General features: G+C 42.1%; 1 protein-coding gene across 1 annotated transcript in view; it reads right to left on the bottom strand.

Moving 5' to 3' along the window:
- Positions 1–820: 820 nt before the first annotated feature.
- The window catches only part of WWC1 (WW and C2 domain containing 1), a 74,413-nt gene continuing 63,169 nt past the window's right edge, over positions 821–12,064 (bottom strand). Inside the window, exons 14-23 of the mRNA XM_082490087.1 lie at positions 11,086–11,172; positions 10,153–10,345; positions 8,625–8,777; positions 7,941–8,041; positions 6,988–7,135; positions 6,122–6,286; positions 4,573–4,665; positions 3,479–3,709; positions 2,162–2,283; positions 821–1,638 (exon numbers count right to left, since the gene is read on the bottom strand). Of these exons, the coding sequence (XP_082346213.1) occupies positions 1,572–1,638; positions 2,162–2,283; positions 3,479–3,709; positions 4,573–4,665; positions 6,122–6,286; positions 6,988–7,135; positions 7,941–8,041; positions 8,625–8,777; positions 10,153–10,345; positions 11,086–11,172 (1,360 nt within the window). The 3' untranslated portion in view covers positions 821–1,571. The remainder of the gene's footprint in view (positions 1,639–2,161; positions 2,284–3,478; positions 3,710–4,572; positions 4,666–6,121; positions 6,287–6,987; positions 7,136–7,940; positions 8,042–8,624; positions 8,778–10,152; positions 10,346–11,085; positions 11,173–12,064) is intronic.

The following is a 12,064-nucleotide window of genomic DNA, read 5'->3' as shown; positions in this document are numbered from 1 at the left end:
CGAGCGGCCGGAAGCGGAAGTGGCGGCGGCGGAAGCGGAAAGCGTGTATGTGTGTGGGAGAGGCTGGGGCGCGGCCACAGGGCCTCCCGGCGGCGTGGAGGGCCCCAGCAGCGCCCTGTGACTGCAAACTATTCTGCGTTAGGCGGTGTGTCACCACGCCCGGGCTCCGCGGCGTTGGGGTGTAACATCTAAGCAGCAGTTTTGCACGTCGTTACAGGTTTTCGGAAGGGAAAGGCTCCCCCAAACCTTGGCGAACCCCCAGTTCCGTGTGTGACCGGCCGGTGAAACATACATGAGAAACTTCTAAGCCGCAGCGGGTGGGTATGTAGAAAATGGGTGTCTGACTTGTAAGGTGTCTCCCTGAGGGCTACCCCCACCTCCTTCGAATGAAGAGATGCCCAAAGCGGAGTAACCACCACCGCTAGCAGGGCACAGTGAGCTCCTGGGGAAAGGCAGAGAGGAAAAGCAACCGTCCTGTCAGCTGAGGGACACGGCAATCGCAAGCCTTCAGGGCATGGTGGTGGGGAACGTTCCAGAGCCACAGGCACAGCAAGGTGAGGCTCAGCACAGATGCTGGGGCTAGGGTTAGCCCAACTGAGTGTAAAATAACGTTTTTCTGTAACAAACCAGGGAGTAGGTGAGTTACATCTCTAGCACTTTTAGTAAAACCTGTATTTAGAACAAAAGGGAAAATTGCAGAAGCACTCAAGTTACTCCAGAGTACATCCACCAGCTGCCTCACAAAAATGCCTGTGGCTGAAGGATTTACAGAGCAAGACATGTTAAAAGCTATATACTTTCAGCTAGTGACAGAAAAAAAAAAAAACAACCCCAAACAATTTAGGTGCCAGCTGATGAGAAGATTCACATAAGACAAAAAGCAAGAAGGCAGGTTTGTCCAGAAAGGTCACTTTATTGGAAAAACCTAAAATGGACTTAAAACCTGCAGCCCTCCTCCCACAGCAGTGGTTTCAATGGGCTCCCCAAGTTACCTTAACAGACCCATTACAGACATGAGCTGCAGTACAAATGTTAAAAGTGCAAGTATCTTGAACTTCACACCCACTTTTATGACCTGGCAGGAAACACAAATGCTTCTTCACAGCTCACAGAGAATCGTTCACAGCACTTGGGAGTCAAAACTGGCTCCCTGCATTCCCCACAGGGTACAAAATACATCACTCAGGAGAGTCTGATGCAGAACATCATAGAAGGTAGGGGTGAGGTTCCTTCAAATTTATTTTATTGCAGTAAAACCTCTAAAAGGTAGAGCTGTACAAAAAGTCTAAACAGCATTATTTAAGAATAACAGCACCTTACGCTGCTTTTGTTCTTATTTAAAATTCTATTTCCCAAAAATACATTCCTAAATATACAAACTATACAATCTTGTCACTTTAATGCTGGTTTCTGTGATGATATAACTTTAACCTAAAAATCTTCAAAACATCCACATACTGACAAAAGCCCTAATATACAAATGCCTTGGTACCTTCATAATACCACATAAATAACTTCAAAACCCAAGCTGCATTTGTAGAATTGTCTGGAAAGCAAATACTTTATGGTGATCACACATCGTCTGCAGAGAGCGTTGGAATGTTGATCCTCGGCCGTGTGAAAAACGCCATTTTCTCTCTAAAAAAAGATGATCAGTTGTTAATGCAACAGAAGCCTTGCCAGAAATGTCCATCATCCACATTAAAATTTATCCCACCAGCTGTCACCACAAAGAGCAGCAGCACATCCTCCCACAACCTACACCTCTTATTTACATATCACATATGAGGCATCCTTACAGTTAAACTCACAACACTGACGTTATCAAAAAGCCATTTCAGAAAGGCTCGTTTTTTGCTTTCTAGGTATGTTAGGAAACAAAGGGCTGATTTTGTATTAAACAAAGGACTTGTGAATTTGTTGCCAGATGGGGAACAATTTGGAGTACTGCTGGTTGCTTTGAGGTCACATGCAGTGCTGCAGCTAGTTTCCCCAACTCTCCAACCTTATACTTTGATATAAAACTAGAGAAAATTTGTTTAAGCAGAACAGTTAACTACTTCCACAAAGATTACCTTTCCTCATCGTCATCTTAGTCACCCATAGGAAAATCATGGTAGCAGTCAATTTTTCCTCCCCTTTACCAGTGACGTGTACTTACCTGAATGACTGTACTTCCAGAGGCTCCTTCCGACTCTGCCCTCGCAGCCTGTGGACATCCTTGGCAGCAGCTCTCATCATTTTATCGGCCTTGAGCTCACACTTGTGTTCTGTTTTCTCCACCTAACAAATAACGGATAAGAGACATTTGTGTTTCCAGGAGGAATGATTTCATCTCAACTAATCTCTAAATACAGCATTATTTCAGCTGCAGGTCTGAAGGGCTTGGAAACTATTGACTCCGAAATCACAAGCCACAGAAGCTAAACTGAAGACTTGTCAGCTAACCATTGTAAAGGAGAGAGCTTTTTGTAAGGTTTTCTTCCAGCTCTTCGGTAAGAATCACGGGTACTATCTGCACCTTCTTTGTATCTTCATCATATATTTTTAAAGATCAGCTCACACAAGAACATGACAACCCATGTTCCAGCTGTGCCCCCAAAAGCACTTGTACCAACTGACTCCTACACCTGGTGCCCTAACAACTTCGTTTCTGCCTGGTGTCAGCAGAGGTGCCCCAATAAATCATACAAGTCGAGAAGGAGCCCTGTACACTAGGGGACTATGATGTAGACAGAGGAAGGCAAGTGCTAACCATGACACACCACACCTACTATGGACTGGAAGGCTGCACATCACAACACAGATGGCATTGGTGACTTCTCGTGTTTGCACCTGTGCTGAGGCAGGAAATCTGTGCTGGTGAATGCATGGGTTCAGCACTAACAGAACTCTACAGTAAGTTAAAGAGGGGTCAAACTCCAGCAAAAGCGATAATGCTTTCCAAGTTGAAAGACAACTTTCATAAAAGAAAACAAAATTAATTCATAAACATTGTTCATTAAACAATGCTTGATGTTTGTTGAAATTCTTGGTAATTAGTCCTGTCTCCTTTCCAACCCTGCCCTGCAGTCCACCCTTCAAAAGCAGAAAAATAGATACTATTAAGCTCTTAAAGCCAGAAAGTCTGCTATCATGTGACTTATATTATCATTTCGTATACACAAGGATCCTATTCTAAAGCCTTTTATGCAGCCATTGTTTCCCTTAGAAGCAGCAAGAGACAATTGCTGTCTTCCTAACCCTCGTAATCTGCGGGAAGGCAGGCACAAACTCCGCAGCTTGTAAATATCACACCTGAGAATAGCTAGACACCCAAGGACTGCAACTTCCATTATCAATCGCTTGCTTGATGGAGCTGTAAGTGGAAGACATGAGTGACTGCAGTGCTAGGGCTTCATTTCCTGACTGTCCAAAGTACCCTGTTTCTCAAGTCACGTTTCTCAAACATCTTAAATAAAATCCAAAAGCTACTCACTCGTTTTTCCACTAGCCTCAGCAGCAGTCGAAATCTCTCATCATCCTTCACCCAGTGTGGCAACTCTTTTTCACCCTGACTTTGAGCTTGTTCCAACTGTTCCTTCAGTTCTCTCAGCACCGAGATCTCCTGAACCAGCCGATCATGCCAGGTTTTTGAAGCTTGCAGGTCCAGCTCCAGGTCTAGTGAAGTACGGATTAGGCGCTCTGTACCGAAGGACTTGATTGAAGGCTGGAAAGGAAGGAGTGTATGAACACAGTGATGAGAACTGTCCTGAACCACTCCCCCATGAAGGGCTAAATACATCATGAGACCCTTTTTTCCAGAACTTCTCATAGCACAAAGCATCTCTATTGATCCTGCTTTCCAATCCATCTCAAGACAAAAATCACAAACTCAAGCAAGTCTTAAAGATAAGCCTTTTGATTTTGGAATTTCCACTAAATTTCTTCCCTGGCAGTTTCTCCAAATCAAGTCTTGCTTGCACACCTTGCTCCTGAGTTTAATGTCTCATCTTCAGATGCATTCATAATGCAGCAGAAAAACCTGTGTTTGTTTTTGTCCAGTAACATATTATGTTGCCACCTCCCAGTGTCAAACACAAGCTGCCTGAAAAGAAAACCATCTCCTTAGGAGCTCGGCATAGGTATCCTGGGGGAATTTCAGTGATTGCCATCACAACGGGCACAGGGGTTCAATTGTGTGTCAAAGAGTCACTACAACAGGGTCACCTGCGCATCAGACACTTCATTCTCCTCATCAACTTCCCCAGCTCTTCACACATTTATTATAAGTACTTAAGAATCTTGCAACAATAAATACAGCAAAACTATTCGTGCTACTTTGGCTCTGACAAGATGGAAAATACCAGGTACCATCTTCCTAAATTGATTGTTCCAAATGAGTTCCAACTTAAACATTCCTGTCATATTCTGATATATCAAAGAAAATTAGCCTTGAGAGACTTCTCACAAAGAAAAGCTTGTGAATGAAAGCATGTGGCAGCTGATTTATGTTTGCAAATTCTTCCTTTAAAACAGTTTTCTGTTTTTTTGCAAGTGTCTATACTAGAGAAAAAAAAGTGGTGTTTTTACCCGTTTCACTCTGACACTTCGTCTCTCCATTGCATTTCGAACGAAGGGGGGTTTTTTGGATAGCGTTGAACTGTCACTATCACTGCGATTCAGCTGAAAATTAAAATGAAAGCCACATTTTTTTATGAAACAAATACAAACAGTGCATACACGCATTATTAGCAAGATCAGAGGGTTCTGTAAGTGATTATAAGCAGTGATGTAAGCAGAACTATGCAGTTTTGTGAAAAGCTACAGCAGACAGCTGCCACCCCAATGTAAGTGCACAACATGCAATCCGTTTGGCATGGGGAGATCCTGCCACAAGCTTTCAATTCTGTCTCTTTTTGGGAATAGTCTGCATGGAAAGAGAGACAGTAAGTTAGGGTATAATATGGGACTCTACCCTCCTGCCCTTGTCCTGTGCAAGTGACTAGGCTGGGCAAAACAGCCTAGAAAAATAAGCTCAAAGTAATAAAAAACCCCAAACAAACAAAAAACACTCTTTTCTAGCCTCTATAAAACATGGGACTATTTTATTAGAGATTTCTCTTTTCTCTAGTCACCTGTATTTTAAGCTAGTGGTGCAAGAGGTAGGTTTATCTCTAAGCTATCCCCCTTGGTTCTTCAACTTCAGAGTTGTCATGTTACATACATACAGCCTATGTTCTGTTGTGATTGTCTTTTGACCCTTAAAAAGAACTCACATAGGGTTTAATTGCCTTCTTATGTTCTTTCTCAAAGTTGGGCGTGGGGGGTAACTGGCGTGTGGGACCTGCATGGGCAGGTCCTCTATCACAGTGTCGCTATCACCCAAGCACAGGCCACTGCTGCAAATTAAATAAGGTTTGTTTCTATGGAAGCACTTGTTTCTGAGTCAGAGAAAACTTGCACATCAAATTTGGCTCAGCTGTATTAAGAGCATGCCCACTTAGGACAGGCCATGCATGATAAGAGGCAGTGCTTGCTTGTTTGCCAATTCAATTTAAAAGATGAGTTATTTATAGTTAAGGCAGACCCTCAATCCAGGAAGTAATTGCGAACAAACATTTCAAAGCAGTGGAAGCGACATCCTGACCCAGCACATGGCCTGTTCAGTTACCTTCAGACAAAGCACACTGGAGACCTTCAAGCTTCCACGATTTTTTGGTGACATCATCAGGTACTTACCTTTCCATTTCTATCAAACTTTCACGTTCACTTCATCTAAAGTCAGGTGGACACAGCTAACTCAGTTCAAGTTAGCACAGAACAGTCTTAAAGCAGCAGGAAAGGGTTTCATACGCAGCTTAGTCATCAGTCTCTTACAGCAGCCCTTCCAGGTTAGTTTGGGCATCTCAACATGCTTCATATACCACAAACATCTGTGCAAGTATACGTTTTACAAACTTGTGCTTAATACTATTAGTTTCAAGGAAAGATACTGTCTAGGAGGGAGCAACTTCTGAAGTCAAAGAGGGAGAGAAGAAAGCAGTGTCAGGTCTCTGAAAAATTCAGACTAAGGGAACATTGATCACGCATTCATTAATGAAAAGCAGCATTTATCACCTCAGGATTGCATTTTCCTTACCCGACACACATACTGACTTTGTGGTCCTGGTGAAAACGTTTTTGAGCGGATGATAGTGCTACCTCTGACAAACTGACTTTGGGGTGGATTTGCTGCTCTTTTGTCTTTTGGACGAACTACAGTAGAAGACTGTGCAAGGCTCTCTGTGTTTGTCTCTTTATCCACCTGAAAGACAGATACCGCAGTGTAAATGCCAGCTTGCCATCTTACCGATGACACACACCCAGGGCTGTCTGACAGCCACCTGTGATACATCTCTGCTTTCAGTCCCAGAGGCACCACATTCAAAACCAGATACTCTTTAGCCCTTTTCATGCAGGGTGTCCTGACACTTCACTCTTTGAACTCAGTAGCTGCTACATTAACTGTATCACTCCCCAAGGGCTCCGCATCTATTGATCGCTGTACAACACAATTGATTCCAACAAGCTTTGCCTGTTGATCCAGGACATCAATGTGACCTGGCAACCTCACACAGAACACAGGTATGATTTTTAAGACCATTCCTTTACTTGTGCATCTGCAGCAAAGATCCAAATTACTGTATATACATGCACAAAGAGCACACGTACAGCACGTTTGTTAGACTACAGCTACTTTCAGAATTAAACAAGGTCAAAGCCATTGTCACATTAATGAAAAGTTTTCATGAGCAGCAAAAAGGAGGCATGAAACGATGCTATATTAACTGTGGGACAAAGTGGTCATGTAGAGTTATTAAAAAGATTTCAGGTAGATAAACATTTAAACATCAGTGATGAACTTTCAAGTAACTGCTTTAGCCTTGCTCAGCTCAACAGCAACCCAGTCAGCTGAGCAATGGGAAGTTTAACTCATCTTTCTGTTCAAAAGGCCCTTGATTTTACCTTCACTGCTATTTCCATGTGCAGCTGGGAATTCAGACTTTCTTCTGTTTCCCACAACGACTTTCCAGCACAGAATTCTTCCTCCTCCTCTGCTTCATTTTCACTGATCTCATCCTGTTCTTCCTGATCAGGAACCTCTTCATCTTGCCTGTTAAGAACAGCTTTGTTATTGAACTGGCCTATTGTGCACAATACTCTGATGTTGCAGCCAGAGTTGCCTCCTGTAAGAAAACGTATTCCTGGACAGAAACGTATTCCCAAGGCATTCACTTGTACCTGACAGGTCCTGTAGCCACTGAGATTACACAAACACAGGCTTATAAGGGAACAATTGAAACTGGAGTGAAGCTGCACTAGAAGGCAACTGTTACAGCCAAAAATTTAATACTGATCTTGCTTCAAAAGAAGCAAGCTGAGGGTTCAGCCATGTGGTCTGAGCTTAAGGTGAGTACATCTTAAGGGGAGTTCTAAGGATGCCATTAATCTTAGTTTAAAAAGTGATGCTGGACAAAATTGAAGCATTGTTTTGATATCCTTTTCAGCTCCTTTGAACTCACAGCTGGCTTCTTCATCAAACCCATTGGTCAGGCTTGTTTTTTATTTCAAATGTTGGGCTTCATGAATAAAATCTGAACTGGAACCATGTAAACAACAGGCAAAATGAATATTCAAGCAAAGCCTTGCACCATACAGTGGAGCTTTCGTGGACGTCCATAGAACATTGTAAAAATAACAAAATTAGCATAGTGCTATTGACTATTTTTAACATTTATCATCTTTGTTCTCACTTCCCAAGCACAACTGCTAGAACAGAAGAAACAGGATTTTTCAACAAAACAGAAGGAGACAGAAGCAGCCTCCCACAGCTCTGCATCATCTGCTTTTTTCTCTGCACATGAATCCCCAAATGCTCTAATCATCCCACAATTCTAAGATGGTGGGATTCTACCTACCAGCTCTCTCCACTAGTTAAAGTGCTTCTGCTTTCCTCCAGTTTCTTCTCCACAGCTTCCAGTTCAACAGCTGTCTGCTCTAAGAGTGCTGAGACAGAGTCCTGAGGAGATCAAGAGGCTTCTTGTGAAGTTAAGACTCTCACCAACTGCAAAGCGCCCAGCCTTTCTGGTCACAGCAGCCCCAACCACCTTTCCCCTGGTGGCAGGAGAGAGTTGTAGTCTCTACACCTGCGTTGTTCAAGCAGCCCACTGCACATACAGTGCTCAGTCAAGCCTGTGTGAGCATACCTGGTCCACCTCCCCCAGTTACATTAGCATATGCACGTGTGCAGATATAGGCTGAGCATATTGCATGCCATGCACGTGCAAAGGTAAGTCCGTATCTTGACACGTTCAGCAAGTTCATTGCAGTAAGGTGAACTGTCTAGTGGGAAGAAAGGCTCACACATCACTTACACCAGACCACATCCCACATCCCTCAGCTTCGTGAGGAGCAGATTTCAGTAAGTTTTTAGCCCAGGACAAGGGCATATCTGTAATCAACATGTTAATTATTTTGCTGCACTTAATGACATTTTCAAGTTCTAAATATAAACACACCAGCCTTCACTTGTCTATTGTAACAGTCCTTCAGCCACATAAACCCTCTCATTAGTACTGTTTGATTTCAGCAATTGTTCTTACTGTTTTTTCAGTGCAGGGTACTTCAGAGGGAATGTTTCCTTGTTTGCTTTTCCTGTTTTGCTTCTGCAGATACTTATAACTAAGGAGGTTATACCAACGGGTTGATTTCTCTCCAGATTTACATATTTCAGCAAGGCTAATTTGTGCTCCACCCTATTGAGAGCAAAAATACAGTTTTAGTGCAATACTAGAATGAATCACTACCACCACATCAGTAAGAAGCAACGAGAGCAAAAATCCAGGACTACTTGACTTCAGCAAGTTTGACAAAAAGAAAAATTGCCCTGTTCATCCCCATTTCAACAGCACTAGTAATGCTTTATGTTTAATTATTTTTAACATTGTCTAGGACTTCCAGTCCAAGTAGCAAATGCTTCACTGCAGCTCCTGTGTACAAGAATTCAGAAGCATGAACAGTGCTACCGCAGGCAGGATACATTACAGCCAGAGCTTCAAAGAAAAAGAGAAAGGAACACGAGATGAAGACTCCCTTTCAAAAAACCTGCAAAGCTGACAAAAATCACTGTCTCAGACTGAGATGCTCTAGTTTTGTATATTCCATTCCTCTTTATCTGCCTTGTCATTTTTTACTGCCTTACATTAGTACACAATCTGACGTATTCAAAACCAAAGTAAAACTGATTTGCAATTTATTTAATCCGTGTCTGAGTGGACTCCATTGTACCAGCCCAGTCCAGCAGACTGCACGCTGAGCACACCTCCTGCAAGTTAGCGTGCTCCCACCTGGAGCTCAGGCACTATACGACCGTGCACGCTGTCAAAAGAGAAAAACCCCACTTGGAAAACAGATGCTTTCCTGAACCAAAGTGTGCTTTGCAAAGCAAGTGAAGGAAGAAATGCAGAAGCACCATAAAACATGTACCCCTCCAGCCAAAGGAGATGTTATGGAACACATGCAGGACAAGACATAATTTTTTCTGTAACTTAATGGTTGCTTATGTCCCAGCTTAACACACCCTACTGGTGTTCTGGAGAACGATACTCCAGAAATAGTTCTATTACAATCAACTTGCTCAGGTAATACTGAACAACAAAAAAAGCTCTTCTAACAATAGGGAGTGGCTGGCTATGGCAATACTAGCACTCAAAACCTACACTCATATGGATTTTAATATTGCAGATTAATAACAGTTTTAAGAAAAAAATCCTTTAGAGATCCTTAATATTCTACAGTGGCTTCCAAATTCCTGTAATAAGTCCATTCTCAATTACATTACAACAAATGTTTCCAAAAGGAAGAAAAATAGGTAGAGTTTCACATTACATCGTGAGACAAGGGACATCTAGTAGTCAAAGTTACCAGTAGTTCTGGTTCTATTTATCTAACCGATTACTCTTTTTCCTGATCAAAATCGTTACTGCAAAGAACACTATCTGGGAGAGATCATATAGCTAATGATTATCAAGAAAACTTTCACAGAAATTGCCATACTTTAAAGTTTAAAATGTTGACTAATTCAAAAGAGGAAACAAGCACAAAGATATTAAAATAGACATAAATACTAACCAAACATTCTTCAAGGTGAGACTTATCTACAGTGCAAACATCAACTCTTAAAGTCTTCTGGCGTAAAGCCGGGTAAGAGATAGAAACACAAAATACTTCATTGTACACAAGATTGTCTGAAGCTTCCACTGGTCTTGTGCGAAACAAGCAGCTTGTGCTTTCTGAACAGGGCAGGACAGCCACGCGAATGCTCCTATTGAAAAAAGCGTCGCAATCAGTACTACTGAACAGGTTTGCAGTCCCCTCCATCACAACAGCTCCATAAATCTGTAAGTGAAATTCATCCTAAGCACTGTGGACATTACTGTCCTATCCTATTCTTTGGAATATCAGTCAAGTGAGAAAAAAGGAACATCTCATCACAACATCAGAGACATGAAGTGGCATGAGCTGCCGTAGACTTCATCCTTCTGAGTCTTGTAATCGAACATCATGGGATTATGTTTTACATGGTTGTTTACGTCCGTGCAACTTGTCACACTGCTAACAGACTCTCTTGTAGGTAGAAACAGCTACACAAAAATGAATCAAACTTTTATCAGCTTATTCAGCACACAGCTGAATTTAAAGAACTTGCGCCTAGAACGAGGCTAGTAGAAGCTGTACATTTCCCTACCCATGTATCTGTGCAGGTGTCTGAAGATGAGCGCCGTGGCAGAACAAACACCCCCCTCTCCACTCGATGCAGTTGCTCTGGGCACTGCTACAGTTAAGAACCTTGCTGGCTAGTGCTAATTCCAGGCAAGTATTTTCCAAGCTAATACAGACCTTTGAGAAAAAAATTGCATCTTATTTCAGTTTGTAGGCTTTTAGGTTCACGTAACTAAGTATAGATGCATTTCAGAAAGTGTGAAAACCCCAAATCCAACATCTGCTTAATTCCCACTGGAATCTCACACAAATACTTCAAGCTTTTTTATTTCACCCACTTACACTTTTTGATCTTGTTGTAACAGCAGTGCTGGAACATTACTCAGCTGGGTGACCAGTATCGCAAATTGTTTATTCTTGTCATCATATCTGCATTGGAAAGATACAGAAAAGCATTATTATTAGAGAAGTCTGCCTTGGACTCCATGAATGAGTGAGTATTCCACTTGTTTCATTAACACAAGCAACATAAAAAATTTACAAACAAGATAAAACTATATGGGACCCTGGCTTGCCTATAGTTTAAAACAAAACCGGTTTCATATTACATGAAGTTTGGCTACCAGAACATCTGGAATTTAGAACCGTCCAGAACATCCAGAACTTCGGAATTCATACACAAGGGTCTATAGATTTGACCTAACACATGTTGCTCTTCCTGGGGTCTAGTTAAATTGCTGTATTGTAAGGAAAACCTTTTGAAAGACTTCATATAATGACTGTAACACAAAAAAGTTACAAGTAGAAATACCGGAAGGACAACAGTGAAGATGTTATGGGTAGCCATTCTTTTACCATTGATGCCCCTGACAAGAGAGTTTTGTGCTACTTATTTTTCCTCCAATCATAAATAATCTTCCAGTAAGTCATTTAAGGAAGATGGCTCTGTCCCTGCCTTACCCCCTGCTTGTGGGATTCAGGTGTGGCCAATGATTATGACTGCCATTTACTCTCAGCAGTTTTTTCCCCCACAAGCTGCACACTAATGGAGACCGCAAGCCAGCAAAAGGCTTTCTCCAGCCCAGCACTGTCAGCACTCCCATTGCTGGTTTGCACCCTCATATCACACTGTGACCAATTGATTTCCACTGAGATGAAAGAGGATAACTGGGCCAAGGACCTCCTAGAGTTGAGACCTCCCATAGTTGAGCGTAATTCTAATAGAACAGCATAAACAGGATAAGAAAACAGAAGGCACTATCTTTTAAATCCCATATACCATTGTTTCCATTTGAAGGAAAATCCAATAAAAATGTGTAGT

Source organism: Vanellus vanellus (genome assembly GCF_965231255.1).
Source record: "Vanellus vanellus genome assembly, chromosome: 13".
Lineage (NCBI taxonomy): Eukaryota > Metazoa > Chordata > Aves > Charadriiformes > Charadriidae > Vanellus > Vanellus vanellus.
The sequence above is the reverse complement of the archived record's forward strand: the minus strand, read 5'-3'. Positions and strand labels throughout refer to the sequence as shown.